The 19,853-nt window shown below is 41.1% G+C and overlaps 1 protein-coding gene across 1 annotated transcript; it reads right to left on the minus strand.

Moving 5' to 3' along the window:
- Window positions 1-7,622: 7,622 nt before the first annotated feature.
- Window positions 7,623-9,834, minus strand: LOC4350051 (peroxidase 43). Its single transcript, XM_015760543.3, has 4 exons — window positions 9,509-9,834; window positions 9,206-9,391; window positions 8,843-9,005; window positions 7,623-8,726 (listed from the first exon to the last, which is right to left on the minus strand). Exons 1-4 carry the CDS (start codon window positions 9,734-9,736, stop codon window positions 8,299-8,301), a joined length of 1,005 nt encoding a protein of 334 aa, XP_015616029.1. The 5' UTR covers window positions 9,737-9,834; the 3' UTR covers window positions 7,623-8,298.
- Between the last annotated feature and the right edge of the window lie 10,019 nt (window positions 9,835-19,853).

A 19,853-nucleotide genomic window follows, 5' to 3' on the forward strand; every position in this document is an offset into this window, starting at 1 on the left:
ATTAGGACCCTAGACAATAATTATATACTAAGTCTAATTACAAATCTAATAATCTTATATTAAAACTCTAATAATCTTGTATTAGAACTATGCTAACTCAAACAATCTTATATGCTAAGTCTTATTACAAATCTAATAATCTTATACTATGCTAAGTCTAAGTGTCGTATATTAGGACCCTATGTAATCATATATGCTAAGTCGTCTAAGTGTCGTACATTACAAACCTAGATAATCATATATGCTAAGTCTAAGTGTCATATATTAAATCTAATAGTCTTAATTGCATTAAAAATCTAACAATCATATATTTACATCACTTGCCTGCGCGAATTCCTTCGAGGGTTAGCTACCACTCCGGCTTGAGGGCCGACGACGACAACGTCTTTTCCGCAACATACAAAAAGATGTATTAGGATAAACGCAAAGTAACATATATTGTATTTCACGTTTGCGTTCTCGTTAAGTTCACGTTTCGTTCACCTACGTTCGTTCGTTCACGTGCGTTCACGTTAATGTACGTTAAGTTCATGTTCGTGTTCTTGTTAACTTCACTTTTCGTTCACGCACGTTCGTTCGTTTACGTACGTTCACATACAACGTTAAGTTCATGTTCGTTCACGTTCACGTTAGGTTCACGTTCGTTCACGTTCACGTACGTTCGTTCGTTCACGTACGTTTCGTTCGTTCACGTTCTTTCACGTTCTCGTTCACGTTCGTTCGTTCGTTCACGTTCACGTACGTTTCGTCCGTTCACGATCGTTCTTCGTTCGTTCACGTGGCGGCAGCGGAGCGGCGGCGTGGCGCCGCGGCTGTGGCTTGGCGCGGCGGCGGCGTGGCGCGGCGGCGGCGTGGCGGCGCGGCATCGGCGTGGCGCGGCGGCGGACCCCGAACACGACTCCGCCGCGCCGACGATGCCGAACCCGACCTTGATGCGGCCGCCACCGGCGACGACATTGGCGGCGGCGTCTCTCACCCCAGAGATGCGGCGGCGGAGGAGGCGGCGGAGGCGGCGACGACGACGCGCGCGAGACAACGGCTAGATACGACGGCGGCGTCGGCGCGGGGATGTCCTAGGCAGTGGCGGCGAAGGAGAAGCCGAGAGAGATTGATCGGGGAAAAACTTCTAAGTGTTGGTGGAGAAGATGAGGGCGCGCATCAGGAATATATACACCCCTAGATCTTTAGTCCCGGTTGATGAGAACAACCGGGAGTAAAGATACTCCCGGTTGTTCTCAACAACCGGGACTAAAGATATTTTCTCGCTATTTCCAAATTCTTTTTAAACCCGGTTAGGGTTAAGAACCGGGACTACTGATAAGCGCACTTAATATTAATTTCCATTACATATGTGATTCTAAAATAGAAAATAATGCATTAAAATTATTTAAAGTCGAAAAATTAATGACAATTACTTCGAAACATTATTGTTGTCTGTAGTAAATTAAGTGGATAAAACGTAATAAGCAAATATATGATTTAAAATTAATAAAAATTCTAATAATCATATATACTTAGCATATGAATAATATTAAATTGTTAAAAATTGTAATTAACATATGTATATACATACGACATGTATGATTTAAAATTAATAAAAATTATAATAATCATATATAATTAGCATATGAATGATATTAAATTGTTAAAAATTGTAATTAACATATGTATATACATACGACATGCATGATTTAAAATTAATAAAAATTCTAATAATCATATATAATTAGCATATGAACGATATTAAATTAATTGTTAAAAACTCTAATTAACATATGTAAATGCCACATGCATGATTTAAAACTTTTAAAAATTCTAATTATCGCATATAACTAGCATATGCATGATTTAAAATTGTTAAAAACTCTAAGTATCATATGTAAATGCCACATGCATGATTTAAAACTTTTAAAAATTCTAATTATCGCATATAACTAGCAATTACATGATTTAAAATTGTTAAAACCTCTAATAATTGTACGTAATTAACATATGCCATACAAAAATTGATTTATATGGATAATCAATACATCCAAAATAGTTTACATCGTGTACACAATAATTACGTCAATACATCAGCGGTGACGGTTGACCGCACGTACTTTCTCCTCACTATTGTTCCCTCCTTGTGATCGCTACGTGAGTAAGGGGTGTCTTCATTTGATAGGAGGATGCTAAGGTCAATCGTCACCGTGAAAGGGGGTTGCCCATCCAATTGATCGTAATCCTCGTCAGTCTTGTCCTCAACTCCGATGATTTTTCTTTTGCCTTGGAGAACCACGTAACGCTTCGGCTCGTCAGGCCCTTTGCCCTTCTTTCCTTTGCTAGACATGTCCTTCACGTAAAAGACTTGCGTTACATCATTGGCAAGGACAAAAGGTTCGTCCGAGTATCCAACCTTGTTAAGGTCAACCGTTGTCATCCCACTGTCATCAATCATTACGCCTCCACCAGTCAACCTAACCCATTGGCACCGGAATAGAGGGACCTTGAGAGGACCATAGTCAAGTTCCCATATGTCCTCGATGGCACCGTAATACGTGCCAGTTGTTCCATCGTGTCCCATGGCATCGATACGAACAACGCTGTTTTGGTTCGTGCTCTTCGTGTCTTGGGCTCTCGTGTAGAATGTGTACCCATTGATCTCATATCCCTGGAATGTGGCGATCGACCCAGATGGTCCCCTCGCCAGGAAGGCCAGTTGTTGGTTGATCGTCTCGTTACCCATGAGATGTTGTTGTAGCCACGCGGGGAAAGTATCAATGTGATGCCGTGTAATCCACGCATCGGACTAACCGATGTTTCTGGCGTGAACTAGAGCCAAGTGCTCCTCGATGTAAGGAGCTACCAATGAAGATTGTTGCAGAACCGTGAAATGGGCTTTACAGAATAAATTGTTGTCTACCGTCATTATTGCTTTCCTTCCGAGAGTTCCCTTTCCCCGTAGTCTCCCTTCATGGCGTGATTCAGGTACCCCGATTGGGCGAAGGTCTTCAATAAATTCTACGCAAAATTCGATGACCTCCTCTGTTCCATACCCTTTGGCGATGCTTGCCTCTGGACGAGCACGGTTACGAACGTACTTCTTCAGAACGCCCATGTACCTCTCGAAAGGAAACATGTTGTGTAGGTATACAGGCCCGAGAATACTGATCTCTTTGACAAGGTGACAAAGCAGATGTGTCATTATATTGAAAAATGAAGGTGGAAATATCAACTCAAAACTGACAAGACATTGTACCACATCATTCTGAAGGGCTTCTAATCTATCCGGATCGATGACCTTCTGTGAAATTGCGTTCATGAAAGCACATAGCTTTGTTATTGTTGCCCGGACATTGTCTGGAAGGATACCCCTTATTACAACTGGTAGCAGTTGTGTCATCAACACGTGACAGTCATGAGACTTTAGGTTTGTGAACTTCTTCTCCTTCGTGCTTATTATTCGCTTGATATTCGTGGAGTATCCAGACGGTACCTTTATACTCTCCAAGCATTCAAACATACTTTCATTCTCTGCCTTGCTAAGAGTGTAGCTAGCTGGACTCAAGTAATGGCTTCCTTTCTCCTTTCGTTCCGGGTGAAGGTCGCTGCGTTGTTCCATATACTTCAGATCATTACGTGCTTCCAGTGTATCTTTCGACTTTCCATATACACCTAGGAAGCCAAGAAGGTTTACGCAAAGGTTCTTAGTGAGGTGCATCACGTCGATTGCGTGGCGGACGTCCAAGAATTCCCAATAGGGTAACTCCCAAAATATAGAGTTCTTTTTCCACATCGCCGCGTGACCATCTTCGCTCTCTATAGGCTGGCTTCCAGGCTCCTTTCCGAACACTACTTTAAGATCTTTAACCATAACAAACACCGTTTTCCCGCTGTGATGTTTAGGCTTCGTACGGTGGTCCGCCTTATGTTCAAAGTGCTTGCCTTTCTTCCGTACCGGGTGGTTTGCAGCAAGGAATCGACGATGACCCATATACACAACCTTCCTACAGTGCTTAAGATACGTACTTTCTGTTTCATCCATACAATGAGTGCAAGCCTTGTACCCCTTGTTGGACTGACCAGAAAGGTTGCTAAGTGCAGGTCAATCGTTGATGGTTACGAACAGCAGCGCTCGTAGGTTAAACTCCTCCTGTTTGTCCTCGTCCCACACGGGGACACCTTCCTTTTTCCACAACAGTTTAAGATCTTCGACCAGTGGTCTTAGGTACACATCGATGTCATTACTAGGTTGCTTGGGGCCTTGAATAATAATCGGCATCATTATGTACTTCCTCTTCATGCATAGCCAGGGGGGAGGTTGTAGATACACATCGTAACGGGCCAAGTGCTATGGCCGCTGCTCATCTCTCCAAAAGGATTCATGCCATCTGTACTTAAACCAAACCGTATGTTTCGTACGTCCTTTCCAAAGTCTTTTAAATTTTCTGTCAATGTTTCGCCACTGCGAACCATCGGCGGGGTGTCTCAGCATCCCGTCCTGTTGACGCTCTTCAGCGTGCCATCGCATCATTCTAGCATTCCCCTTGTTCCTGAACAAACGCCTTAGCCGTGGTATTATAGGGAAATACCACATCACCTTAGCAGGAATTCTCTTCTTTGTTAGCTGCCCGTCAACTTCTCCTGGATCGTCTCGTCTAATCTTGTATCATAGTGCTTTGCAAACAGGGCAAGCTTCTAGGTTCTCGTACTCCTCACCGCGATATAGGATACAATTATTCGGACATGCGTGAATCTTCTGAACTTCCAGTCCTAGAGGGCAGACTATCTTCTTAGCCTCGTACGTTGTCTCGGGCAATTTGTTTCTCTCCGGAAGAATGTTCTTGAAAAGTTTCAATAAATCGCCAAATGCCTTGTCACTAACACCATTTTTTGCCTTCCATTGCAAGAACTTCAGAGTGGTATCCAATTTTTTGTGCCCCTGCTCGCAACCTGGGTACAATGACGTTCTGTGGTCCTCCGATTTGTATATAATCACCAAAATAAATTTACTAGAAATTTTGGCATGACCTCCCCTCTTTTTTGAAGAAATTTTGAAGCTTGCTGACAAATGTTACTAAAAATCCCATTATATTCCCCGCAAAAAAAAAATCCCATTATATTTAGTCTTCAAAACAGCTAGACCTTTTTAAGGGAGGATGGTGTTGCGCTAAAATGTACTCCGTAGTACTCCCTCCAATCCAAATTGATCTACATATTTCATAGGTACACAAATACCAAGAAAAGCTAATAACTCTCTCATACTATATTTACTCTAGCAACAAACTCAATGCATGCACCATCCCACTATTTCTTAGCCAATAGCAAATCAAGATATTGCATGTGGGTTATAAATACTTGTGTGCATGGATGCATGCATCAATGTCCATTTACTCCAATGCACAAATAACGAATAGACTTAATGAATGAACACAAATATGATGATCATTTAGAAATAACCTCAAAAAACTACATGTAGATCAATTTGGAATGGAGGTAGTAATGAATTTACAGTTGAGACTTTACACAACACGCATATCAAGGAAATAATGTTAGTGGGTGTTTGGGAGTGAGAAACTTCCTCTCTCCGAAAAATAAGTCCCTCCTATACGGACTAAAATTTTTGTGAGAGGGAACTTTAGTCCCTCCTTCCCAAACCCCACCTTAGTTGATCTGGACAGTGTGTGCACGTGGTACATTTCTCTTTTATTCCCAAACACCGCCTTGGTTGATGTGGACAGTGTGTGCACGTGATACATTTCTGTTTTAGTACGATATTGGTAGGCTAATTCCTTTGCAAAACCAAAAGCATTTTTTTTCAGTTCCACCTGAGTTTTGAAGCCGAAAAATGTTCTAACTTATAAACTAAAAGGCCAGCTTATTAACATCATAATTGAAAAGGCTAATAAACCAAAACAAACTGGCCCTTAGTGATCAGTGTAATGGTGGCCTAGCTAATTTTATTTAGTACTAATTTCTCAAATGTCGCAACTAAATGGCAGCAGCAAAATGTAGGTACGGCTCTCTTCAAGTGATTGTGTGCTTTAATTGCTACAAGGATTGTAATCTGTCCGTGCTGTCGGCACTGCAGTTAATCATTGCCGTTAGTGGCTTCACAAAAGATAAGCCAATATATTAAGTTAGCAACCGTAGCAAGACACGTACAATAAAAAGGAAACATTTTTGGGACCAAATGTACTTCGCGATGACAATTATATTAGTGGTGTTATTAGCATCCAATGAGTGACCAACATTACTGATTGAGTGTGTTGCAATTAAATTCATAAATAGCCGCGTAAGCAGCTACAGTTGTTTGCTTAAATGAGCCCAAATGTACTTTTGTCATTGCTAATTCCCTCTCTATTGACATTTGTACAACTTTTCATGGAAAACATTCTATGATTTAACACCAGCTGATTTTAGCTTGTGATGATTTTATTTGTATGTTTCAGAAACATAAAAGTACAGCAGAGCAAAATGAAACAGAATGACCAAGGTCATCGGCCAAATGTCTGGTTTAATTTTAGTATAAACCGGTCAGTACTCATCACTTTTTGGGTAAGGGTCTCAACATTTTAACCTTGGTCATAACCAGAATCAGTAACCTTTTCTCCGCCAAAAAAATAGTACTACTCCATTATTTTTTTTCTTTTATTTCACGCTGACCCATTAATCATGCATGCCTAGTTTCCAACCAATTAACTCTACGACGTAGAGTGATTAATAAGAGTCGAACACGATAAAATTTAGCTAGTTCTCTCAACCTCTCAACCTTTTGGTTATGACACTAATACGACATGTTAAGGTTATGATTTACATACTGAGACTTAGGCCATGTTATTAATTTTTGAATTATTCATCGCATTATTAAAATGGATTGTGTGTGCATGCTTTGAAATATATGTTTTTTCTTTTCAAATAAATTTCTCCTGCCTGTTTGTTAATATTATTTTGTAACAAAATTTATTCATTCTTATAATCAACTAGATAATCCACTACAATAATCTAAAATAAATGAAACGGGGCCTTAAAAATCTTAATTTGTTGAGGGAAAGTTGCCATTATTAATAACCAGGCCCGTACATTCACCTCCATAAATCATAGTACTATTTATGTCCTCAACATATACAAACATCGTGAAATTACTTTGTTGTACTAAGAATAAGTGCATTGTACAAAAAGAAAACCGTGACAAAACATGAAGCAACAAAGGAATTCAAGCACCAGATCTAGAGAGCTGGAAAAGATGAATTGAAGATCGATCTAGCTAGGCTGTGATATGTATGGGACAGGTTGACAGAATCACATGTAGAAGCTAGGTCTCTTTCTCACAACAACAGTGATCTTTGCATTGTCCATGAACAGCTAAGCACAAATCAATGCAGCCTCACTTTGTAGTTGCAAGCCACTACAAGGTACTCTGTTCTTGCTCCTCAATAAAAACAGAGCCCAACTAACACTGCCTACTTCCCTGCCAACTACTCACAAATGTGGCATTCAGATAAAGGCAATCCTGAAATAGGCTTGAACAGAGCAGAATACATTTGTGTTTTACAGAGACATTTAACAATTAATCAAAGCAAGGGATATAGTGCAAAGTTAGTACAAATTAGAGTGAGGAAGAGTGAAAATCTTGCATGGAAAAACAGAGTAACAAACCTAACAAATCAGTTGACTTGTAATTCAGTGAAAAATTTACACTACCTGGTAATTGCATTGCATATATCAAAGATGATAGAACAATCCATGTACTAGGCCGGCCCTAACAATATAACTGCACTTTAAAGCTCGTAACAAGAAGCAAATGGTAGCTTTTAATTTACAATCCAACCAAAGAAAAAAAATTAAGCTAGGGGACAGATCGTTACAGAGGTTTGGCACCACTTAGAATCAATGAATTCAACACTTCTTTACAGTTTCACTCGGCAACAAATCAACAAAATACCCCAAACCCAAGAACAAAAATGACTATATCTCACTTGTACATATATGTATATATATAAACATGTAGACCAAATTTATCTTATAACCCCTCTCTCTGTATATATTCCATCTTCTGAGACCCCAGAAAAGAAGAAAACTGCACAGATCCTCAATTAATTTAATATTTTTGGACCTTTATGCAAAATTTCTCTCTTCTTCTGTCCCAGCAAGATGCACATGAACTTGATCAATTCCTTTTAATTTCCAGTAATTTAATTATGATCTACACAATTTTGTTGATTTCAAGAAGAAATTAAAATTATGCCAACCATGGATGATTAATTTTCATCTCATTCTACCAGCTAATAGCTCTAGCTTAATTTTTTTTCAAACTCAGTTGAACTTGGAGCAGACTTTCCTGACCTCGCCGGCGGCGCCGGTGAGCACGCCGACGCTCCCCATCTTGACCATGGCGTCGGCGAAGTCCTGGCGGAAGTAGGGGCCGAAGAAGGCGCTGAGCATGCTGGAGTAGGTGTCGACGACGCCGACGGTGGCCGTGGCGTTGTAGAGCGCGGCGTCGGAGGCGATGACGGCGAAGCCGTTGCGGATGTTGCGGAGGATGGAGGTGTCGAACTCGGCCTCGCTGCCGCGGTCGAGCGGCAGCCGCGTGTTGAAGTCGCCGGGGGCGCACCGGGACTGGAGCTCCGAGAGGAACGCCTCCGGGATCGACGGGTCCGCGCCGCGGCCGCCGCCGGCGAGCGGGAAGTTGTACAGCCTGTCCTGCAGGAAGAAGCACGCCGTCGTCCCCACCGTGTGCGCCGCTGCAAACAAAAAACAAGAGTTCGTCGCCGTCGCCGGCCATGGTTAGGTTAGTGTGCTCGACCGCCTCGACGCCATGGTTGGCAATGCAAGGAGTCAAGAAGAAGATGAGGCTTACAGCTGAGGAGGACGAGGTCCTTGTCGTCGAGGCCATTGGCGGCGAACTTGGAGCGGAGGACGTCGATGGAGTCCTTGACGTCGGGGAGCACGTCGGCGTCGCGGAGGCTCGACGTCCGCCCGTCGCGCCGCCCCGTCGGCACGTCGAACGACGGCCCACCCGTCTGCAAACAACAACAACGGATCATATCAATCCATGTCACCGAGCTAGGCAGTACAGTGCACAGCGACGGAGCCTGAAAGATTTTTTGAGCCCGAACAAAATTCAAATATAACAAGTACTTGTTATAGAAATTTCATCATCAATTTACTCATAAATATTAAAATTTAAAGGAGTTTTCGCCGGCGCGGTGGGTGGACGTACGAAGGCGATGGCGTCGCGGGAGGCGAGGACGACGATGTCGGCGCAGGAGACGACGCCGGGGCACTCCGACTCCAGCTGCTGCTTGATGCTGTCCACCACGTCAAGCCCACGCAGCCCCTGGTGCTTGTTGTTGTTCACCTCCGCGTTATTCCCCACTCCCTTGATCAGCACCGACCCATCACACCCCTAATTAACCAAAAATATTATAATAGAAAATTAATTAAACTTAATTAAAATTCTAACAAAATATATATCACAATTGAAAAAATTATAATTTATTGTAATATTTTTATGTATATGTACCTTGGCGAAGCAGTCGTGGAACTGGAGACGAACAAGGGCGGGGAGGATGGTGCTGTCGGCGTCGGCGAACTGCCGGACGGCGGAGGCGACGGTGGATTCAGCTGTAGGGCATGACTTGGAGTAGAACCCCACCTTCAGCTGCGCATTGCTGACGGCGGCGCCGGCGACGAGCACCGCCGCCACCAGCAACATCGCCGGACCACCACCGCCACCACCACTCCTACCCATCTCAACCCAACAAGAAGAGATTTCAGAGAGATATCTAGCTAGCTAAGATAGCTAGAATGGAGAAAGAAGAAGGTGAGGAGGTAGGAGGTCGGAGGTCCAGCTGGGAACTGCGTTGAAGAGCTTTTATAGGGTTTTCTCCTCCATGGGTGGGGGTGTAGTACATGCAATGGATGGATGGATCATGGACAGGAATTATGTTTGCACTTTCTCGCAAATGGCGCCAAGCTGTAACACATGTGGTTGCGCGTTACACGATTTGACTTGAGTGAAGTCCCATCGTTTCGCTACAGTTGATTACAAGCCGTAACACTTATTAGTGAAAAAAAATATTTAATTATGGATAAAACTTTTGTAGCATTAGGCACGCTCTTAGAAATTTAAAAGCTAATACATTAGAAAATAAATTACGATGGAAATAAAATCAGAACCAACTCTAAAATTAAGATTTAAAATTCAAATTTTGGCTACGGATAATAAGCTAAAGAGCAATTGATGGAGTACTAGGTCCGACCTAGGAAATTAAAGTAGCTACAAAGTACACTTGTTTTTTTTTTTTGACATATGCTGCTGATTTGTTTTTTTTTTTCCCTATAACATGAAAATAAATCGTGTATATATGCTGACACTGAATCTACTGCTACTAGCTAGATACTCCAGTTTTCTGAATTCAAATCCTGCAGGTTACCTTCATGAATGCTATACACATGCATATACTATATACTAGTAATAGATATAGTACAGTACTATGCCCAATTTCAGAGCCAGAAATTTCCAGTGGACCATGGTTAATTGGCCCAAGCATGTACGCATGTGCACAGGTCACCGGAGTTATGTAGGACGGTTGATCGATGAAGCTTTTTCCCGGGCAGCAGATTGCCACTGCAAAACGGCAGTCAGCACGGAGAAAAGTAGCTGGTTTGTTCATGCATATGCATATGCTGGTCCTAACTGTGGTTGGCACCAATGGCTGGCTGAGAAAGAGCAAAGTAAATTCGCTCATGGAGTCAGGATAACTAATTAAACCAAAAGTATTTTTGCTATTGGGTCACATGAGTATGTCGGACATGGATTCATATATGCATGTTTAGGGCTTGATTGATTTGGAGAAGTTAGTGAGAATTGATGGCATATGCAGGCAACAGGTAGGCTGACTGCCTGAAGAATGGAAGTATCTGCAGCTGCATTTCTGAACTTGGAGATTTTCTGTTCAGAGGAGAGAAGAAACTTACTGTACATGGCTAGGAAACTTCTTGTCATCAGGGCAGTCATAGAGTTGCTTAGCTGGTGTTTGAGCCTGATTGCCTGACATCCATGCACATGCATGCTTGTTTTTTTTCAGCTTCTTTTTTCTTTCTAGGTTTGATTTTGACCTGACATTCTTCATCAGAGTCGTCAATTGCATACTAAATTAATATGTTTTCTTTTTTTTGAGAATTAATTAATATGTTTTTCTGGTTCAGTTAAATATACTCATGTGATTGAAATCTCAGAGGTGTCATTTTCACGAATGATCCACCATATACCATTAATTTGGTGTCATTTTCTCAGAGTCGGGGTCTCAGTTTGACCTAGGCTTCAAATCCAGGTCAAACCCTGTACTAGCTCCTATGTACACTTGTCAATAGTCACTAGCTAGGAACATGGTGTCACACAAACATTCCGTTAGTTTGCGAGAAAATAGTGTTCACGCAAATATTCTCCGCTTTCAATTTTCATAACTCTCAATTGCTGGCGGCCCGCGAATTCTCCCCCTTCCCCCTCTCGGCCAGCTTATTAGCGCAAGCGGACGCACCTTCAACCCGCCACTGATTTCAAATTGCAAACATCATTAAAAAAACTTTTCTGCAGTTCTAGACAAAAACTACTGATAATGCACTTGCTATGGATGATCACTTCATGATTCATCGTTCGCCTAATATTTTTAAAAATGTAAGCCCTCTTAGAACTTCTAGTTTTATCTCTTCTTCCATGCATGTTTGGCCTTATGAAATAAATGTCACCACTCTCACAACTAAATGACTTTTTTTTAGTCTAGTATAAATAAAGGATATGAAAGCTCTATCGGTTTGTTTTCTTAATTCATTGGAGAGTCTAAAACGAATTATATTTGAAACCATAGTAATACCCACTAGTGAAAAAAAAGTTTTTCCAGGCAGCCAAATGGCTCTACGCAACGCAAGCAAAGACTCTGCCATCAACTAAAGGCATGCGAAAAACGGTGTTTAAACCACATTCGTGGCCAAGGCATGCAACCCCTCGCCCACGACTATCCAGACGGGCGTTCGTGTCCGAAATACAGCCCGTCTGCACGGTGATGTGGGTATCGTTGTGAAAAATCGTTTTTTAAGTAGTGACTGATTAAGACTAAAATTTTATTTGGATCATAAATCAAGTTGCGATTAAGCAAGTGATTAACATTATTTATGTCCAATGAATTGAGAACACAAGCAAGCAACATATTGCGTCATCAATAGCCAAATAATTATATATACACATTAAAGAGAGAAGCTCCAAAGCTGACTGTGCACATATCAAATTATATATAAACCCCAAGCCGGCCAATTTAGCTGTGCCGATTGTGACTAGGCATCCACAGACAAGTATTTATTGTGCACATTATATTGGCTATCAATATATAGCATGACCATGAGTTGGGCCAAGCTTGCAAACTAGAGCTAGCTTAGCATAAGTGCACACGGCTGATTGATAACTCAACGGTTGCTCCTAGCTACTTCCACCGGTTGAACGGCTTTCCCATTTATTGCCCACGTTGCATGTCTCCTTCCAAATGTGTGTGTTAATTTGGAAGATTGCCAATGTGGTTTTATGCACGTTCACACTTCAATTTCTCGCGATTTCAATTTTTAGAGGTGATCCAGCTAAGCTATGCATGTTTGGAAAGGCCATTGCAACCGAAATAATGTGTAGAGGTTTTTTTTTTCTCTGGTAGAGGAGATAAAGGTATCTTTCTCTATGATCAAAAAGACTTATTTATTTTGATGTACAATGCACTAAATGATATTCTATTTCGCAACATTTACACGTTAATTGTTCTCTACTGCCGTAGAAAATAATAATATCAAGAAGTTACCTTAGCCATCTTAACTTGGCATCACAGCTTGTTTAAGCATATGTGTCTTTAGTTATTCTTTTTTTAAAAAAACAATTTAACCTCAAAAGTTGAAGATATATATAGATAGGTCGAAACGAAAAGGTATACACACCATGAATTAGAAAGCGCAAAAAATAAACGCAATTACAAATAATTCACTCTATTTTTAAAACATGACAAAACCATCCTGGTACGTTTTGCAGCGTGTCTATGAAACATATAACTTTGTAGATGAATATAAAAATGTTTCTAGAAATAGTGATAGAAAGAGAGTTCTGTACACTATATACTACTAGCTCTGTATTAAATAGATTCACCGTTGATTTTATTTGTTTTTTTCACAACTTTAACCACTTTTTTAATTAGAATAACTTTAATACATAAAAAAGACTGTAATATTTTAAAAATACTTATAAAGAAAAATCAATCAATATGAATTTTATGTAAAAATACTTATAAAACTAAATATTTTGATAGCATATATTATTATATGGAGTATTTAAATACAGAAGGAGTACTTAGTTTGCTTGGTAAAAAAAGAGAGTAAATTTTACAAAACTACAGATACTTTGACTAAATTATCACAAAACTACAGATTTAACATGATGTATCACAAGACTACAGATTTAACACTAATTTTATAACAAAACTACAGATTTAAGGTAAAATATCGCAAAACTACGATTTAGTAACAAAGTTATCACAAGCATACATGTTTAACTTCAATTTAATCACAAAACCTGGATATCTATAACTCAAACATTACATTACTGCAAAGGATCTAAATCCTAAAATCTGTAGTTTTGTGATAATTTTATTCTAAAATATGTAGTTTTGTGATAGTTAGTTTTAAACCTGTAGTTTTGTGATAAATTTATTGCTAAATCTATAGTTCTATGATATACGACCTTAAATCTATAGTTGTGTGATAATTTGGTCAAAGTATACGTAGTTTCGTGAAATTTACTTAAAAAAAAAAGCATCTTCTACTGATTATGCATGGACTGAGGAGGTAATTACAGTGTTATGGTGCATTAAAAGCTGCACCTAAGTCTCCGTGACGGCAGTTTCATTAATTAACTGTCAAACGGTTATTCACCGACAATATTTCAGTACCTAAAGTAACCTAACTGCCTCGGTGGTGGGTCCTTAAGCCAAGCGAATCTGTGAACTCGGAGATGTGTTATTTTCTCCTCATTTCTAACTTTGAATTATTTTTCACGCGCACGATTTCTAAACAGTTAATCACTATATTTTTTTAAAAAAAAATGATAGCAAAGTGATTGTAAAAATCATATTAATCCATTTTTAAAATTTTTAAGCCAATACATAATTAATTATACGCAGGAAGGGTTTCCAACTCAAAAGAACATAGTCAGAGGTTGTTCAAATTGACGCCGCGTAGCTAGCCCATCCGACGGACCCACTTACACATACCACTCCGCTTACACTTTCGTCCTTACTTCGTGTAAAAGGGTTAATCCGAGAGTGATATAGTTGTTCCGCTTACATTTTCGTCTTTACTTTATGTAAAAGGGTTAATCCGAAAGTGATATGGTGGTTCCCAACTCAAAAGAACATAGTTAGAGGTTGTTCAAATTGATGCCGCGTAGCTAGCCTATCCGATAGGCGGGCCACTTACATATACCACTCCGCTTACACTTTCGTCCTTACTTCGTGTAAAAGGGTTAATCCGTGAGTGATATGGTTAGAGGGACAAGCCCTTATAAGCTGGTTCCACTCTCACTAAACTAGCAATGTGGTACTAAACATGCGCACACAACTTACATGGCCCACACATGCCTAATCTTAATTGGGTCAGGATGTCACACCAACCATACCATTTTTTTTTTGGCAAAGTTGCCAAAGGTGTGCATACATTTAGTTTTTTTTTTGCCAAACTTCGACAAATACGTAAGAAATTCTACCAAAATTTTAGTAATATTGTCAATTTATCAAAATTTTAGTAATACATAAGCATTACTAAGGTTTATTTTGGCTACGATCCGAACAGCCCCTTACAAACCGCGAGAATTTTTTACCATATTTACCCGTGAGAATGTAAGTGCTAGTATAGCACAAGGCCACAAGCCGTCCGATGGGATAACTGATCGGCTCATATTCAATTTCCCAACCTAATTAATTAGTTAATGTTTGGTAGATGATTGATCATATGTACATTGTTCAGTTATTGCTGACGATTTGCAGTTTTGCACTGTGTATATACCGTACTCCCTCCGTTTCACAATATAAGACTTTCTAATATTGCACACATTCATTTAGATGTTAATAAATCTAAATGAATGTGGGCAATGCTAAAAAGTCTTACATTATAAAACGGATGAAGTACTAGCTAGTAGGTAATTTGACACCTAAATTTTTACTTCACATCGGTGATATATATATCGATCAAGTACATTAACTTGGTCGTCGGTCCTGCAATGCACATGCTCTTGCACGGTTGCACCTAGTCGGCCATCGATCAGGCCATAAACCCATAACTGCATGCGTGCTAGCTTGTCCATGCATATATCTGTACAGATGTACTAAAGTTTTTAGTTATAATCATGCTGTCATGTTGCCGGTTACTTTAATTACTTGGATTAGTAGGCCTGCATATCTTCTGTTCCTTTTTAATTATCAGAATGGCAGAATGCACGCTGGCCCGTTGGCCTTTAGGTTTTTAAGGGCCGAGCCTATTTGATTTATAACATTGAACGAATTATTATTATCGTGAATTAATTATTTAATTATAGAGATAAATTAAATATTAAAAAGATAAAGTTGAGAACTAACTTAAAACAAAGTGATGAAAGGGAATGAAGGGTAGAATGGTAAATTCTCTGCTTCCTTAATTTTCACAAGTGCTCCCTCTATCTAAAAATCAAAGACCTATTTCGTTTTTTTGCAAAAGTCTAAGACCTATTAGTAATCTATATGTGTTGAATTAAATTGTTAACCGAAACCCAAGAAGCCATCTTATTGCATGCAAGTGTATAGTTCATTTGTTTTGTCACATAGTGGATGAGTTAAATTACTTATTGGTCTTGGTGACAAAAGAAACATGTCTTGTTTTGGATGGAGGGAGTATATCTGAAATATCGTAAGTTTAAAAAAAAGATGGAGTTATTACAACTTAATATTATAAAAGAAGGCATTCAAAGAACATCGTTATACATTTTTCTTCTGAAAAGAAAAAAAAATCTATCATGCATACAAATTAAATATGCTGTTTCGACTTTGGTCGGGTTTGATCATGAATCACCTGGGACGTGACAGCATGCAACGATAAACAAAGAAAAAAAACAACCCACATATACACTCCAAGCCGTGTTTAGTTGTAAAACTTTTCTTCAAATTCCAACTTTTCCATCACATCAAAACTTTCCTACACACACAAACTTCCAACTTTTCCGTCACATCGTTCCAATTTCAACCAAACTTCCAATTTTAGTGTGAACTAAACACAGCCTCCGAATTAATAAATGCATCTCAAAATGAAAGCAAAGGTTAGCCTGAGCGATCTAAGAGTGTTCATGTGGGACCTATATTAATCGAGATGAAAGTGAGCATTCACTGCTACAGAAATCATAATATGTACCGGTTAGGAACCCTACATAGGTGCTAGATTTCCCAACCGACCTCATAGACGGTATTTGATAAGGAGGACTCAAATGTAGCAGTTTAGGAACTCACACCTTTAGGTATACGGTTTGAAAAAAAAAAGCTAACTCAACTCGAATTGAGTTGAGCCGATGCTTCAAAGCTACCAAAAATAAATAAAAGAAAACCTAATAACAAAAAAAGAGACAAGTTCACATTAGAGAATCAACAATTTCATAGATCACATAATCAAATATTCATCGACAAATTCACATCACAAAAATTCAAAAACCAAATCAAAGAATGCACCAATCACAATGGAGAACTCCACCTACCACCATCGCTCACTGGAGAGAGGAAGGGGAAGCCACCGCCACTGCACAGGGGAGAATGGGAGGTTATGTGGAGACGAGGGAGAAGCCATCGAGGGGAGGCGCTGTTGAGGGGAGGTGAGGGAGGTGATGTTGAGGTGGACGTCGCCTCCTCCCGCTCGCTCTGCCACCGCCTCATCGAGCCCCTTTCGAGCCGCGACGCTAAATGTGGGATGTGGGGGAGAGATCGAGAAGGAGAGAGAACCAGCTAGGTGGAGAGGAGGCGGCCTTCGGCGCTTTTGGTGCTGGGGAGAGGCGGCCGGCCGCCGCTCACCGGCGGACTCAGAGAGGAGAGGGCGATGCCAATACCCCCAGCGGCCAGCGGCTAGCCGCTAGCTCAACACGGCAACAACGCTGTGCGTGTGCGACCCTCCCCAACAGGCGGCAGCGGCAGCACGCCCTTCCCCTCCGGTTGCCCTCTCCACCGTCCTGTCCCCTCCTTTCCCCTCTCTTCCGGCGGTGCAGAGGTACGGCGGCGCGGCGGGGCAGCGCGCGCGGCGGCGTGGCGGCCACGCACAGGCGCGGCAACGCCACGCCGCAGAGGCGTGGCGGCGGCGCACCGACGCAGCACACAAGCTGAGAGCGTCTCTAAGACACACATCGAGAGAAGGATTCACAAACTCTGAGAGGTATTTCTTGATCTTTATTTCTGTGTTCTTTTATCCCTAATTTCCAATCTGATGCTATCCCTAATTAGAACATGATTTGAGGTGAATTGTTGTGGATCAGTGGTTGAACTTGTGGTGAATTGTTTTGGATCAGCGGTTGAACACTTGAACTTGAATGATTGATGTATCAATATTTGTGGAATGATGGATCATGAAAATATTTCTGTTTTTGCTGAATTTTGATGATGTTATTCAGTATTCAAGTAAAGTATCATGTTATTTTTGGGCTGAATCGATGGAGTTGCTACTCACTGCGGGGCCCCGCAGGGGTCGGGGGCGGGGGATGATTTCCACCCGCATGTCCACTCGGGGCCGGGGCGGGTGGAGGGTTCGGGGGTCGGGGGCGGGGCTATTCCAGCCCGCCCCGCCCCGTTGCCATCCCTACTAATAAGTCGCTCTGTTTTGTATGCGTAGGAGATTAGCTCCCAACACAGATAGTACACTACTATAGTGTATATAGACTTGCATTGGCTCGCGACTGACATGCAGATCCACATAAGTTGGGCCGGAATAATGGGAATCCCAACTCCGTGCGGGCCCATGTTAGCTGGGCCGACAGGGGAACCTGACCTCGGCGCTGACCCATGTGAATTGGGCCGTAATGCGCGGGCCAATGTAAGTTGGGCTGGAATGAAAATCCCGCTTCATGTTAATTGGGCCAAACGGGAATCCCGCATATGTTAGTTGGGCCGGAACGGGATACAAACGGATCGAACGGCCTATGACTGCGTGGGCTGTTAGAGAGACCGACGTGTATTAGGCCCAAGTATTGTGGGCCCATAAGAATGTTACAGAGCAAGAGCATTTGGGCCTGTCTTTTTTTCATCTTCATATTTTGTACCTGAGCATTTACGTTAGTTTCATCTTCATGTAGTTTGAAAAGATGAGATTTTTACAATGGAATCAAATTCGTATATATATCCATTCGTTCGCAAAATACCTCAAGACTTAATTTATAAGCTTGCAATGTGTGTTGTTTGTGATTACACAGCTAAAAAGAAAGAGAGAAGAACAAACAAAGAAACGGCCAAAGAAAAGGCCTGAATCAACAAGAAGTTCCTAAAATCAAATTAAAACCGAATTTCTATGCACTGAATTCATCTGAACCAATAATTCAGAGCAAGCCAGGGCGGGAGTGGAAGGGGAACTGGTACATCAAGATTGGAGCTGATGATGATGATGATCCACTCTTCTTCTTCCTCATCTCGACCTTCTCCACACCAGCATGATGATCACCATCTGATCCTCCTCCAATCTTCTTCTCCTTCTCACCAACTTCAGCAGCATCTGCATCCTTCGACTTCGAGCAGTACAGATTCTTCTGCTGCTGATTCTGATCTACAGGTTGCTGCTGCTGCTGCTTCGCCGGCGACACCTTCTTCTTCCCCATCATCCCAGCACCCAAGCAGCTCAAACCCATCACTTACTACTCCAATTGATCCTCCTCTCAATCGTATGTATGTACGTGTTCGTTGTTGCTCACTTGCTTGCTTGCTAGTTTTGCTATGATCAGATTGATCTGGGGCGAGCTGGTTTTATAGCTGGAGGTTAGGAGGAGGAAGACGACGACTGAACTGCTCAGGTGGTTTCCTTTCGTTGACTCAGCTAGCTAGCTGCTGCTGCTGCTGCCTTGGTCACCAAGGTTCTTCGTCTCTACTACGCTTGCAGGCTACTCATCTTCTGAATTCCGAGTGAGTAAATTTCGTGGTCAAATTGGATACAATTCGAAAGAGAAAAGGGGAAGAAGCATCGCGTCGCGCGTGTGCAACTGGACGAAAGTGGTGATGGTGACTGAAAGTGACACCGGGGTAATTAACACGAGGTTATCTTCAAATACCACGGATTTTCCCTTCTTTTTCTTAGAAGCACCATTGTTCTCATCCCTCCTTTTCCCAGAAAAACTGCTCCCTCCCCCCTTTAAAAAAAATCACTCATAAAAAACGCATGAAAAACAGGTATATATATCTCTGGATCCGTTGTAATGCACAGGCACGTAACTAGTCAGATGTCACTGTTGTTCGTCCTCATCTTAACAGATTGGTCCCTGACTATAGATGTTTCTAATCAATAAATATATAAATCTCACGGTTTTTGCAGTTGTGGAATTTGTACATCTTGATCCTTCTAGTATTTCTTAATATCATAGACCTAATAAACCTCACAGTTTTGCAGTTCTGGAACTTTTACACTGAGATCCTTCTGGTACTCTTATTATATAAATAAACATTTTCCATTATACAGATGGATCTTTTTAGTGTATTTCGTGCCACACTCAGCAAATTTCTCAACGTCGTCACTTGTCAGCTGCCCAAAAAAAAAAAGTTGAATTTACTTAATTTTTAATATCTTTTTGTTATAGTTTG

The sequence above is a fragment of the Oryza sativa genome, chromosome 11, assembly GCF_034140825.1.
Source record: "Oryza sativa Japonica Group chromosome 11, ASM3414082v1".
Classification (NCBI taxonomy): Eukaryota; Viridiplantae; Streptophyta; class Magnoliopsida; order Poales; family Poaceae; genus Oryza; species Oryza sativa.

Excerpts from the sequence above, each read along its gene's own strand:
- LOC4350051 (XM_015760543.3), bottom strand. The coding sequence starts at position 9,736 with ATGGGTAGGAGTGGTGGTGGCGGTGGTGGTCCGGCGATGTTGCTGGTG. Across the intron at positions 9,392-9,508 it reads TCCACGACTGCTTCGCCAAG|GGGTGTGATGGGTCGGTGCT; the intron begins GTACATATACAT and ends TTGGTTAATTAG. Across the intron at positions 9,006-9,205 it reads CCCGCGACGCCATCGCCTTC|ACGGGTGGGCCGTCGTTCGA; the intron begins GTACGTCCACCC and ends TGTTGTTTGCAG.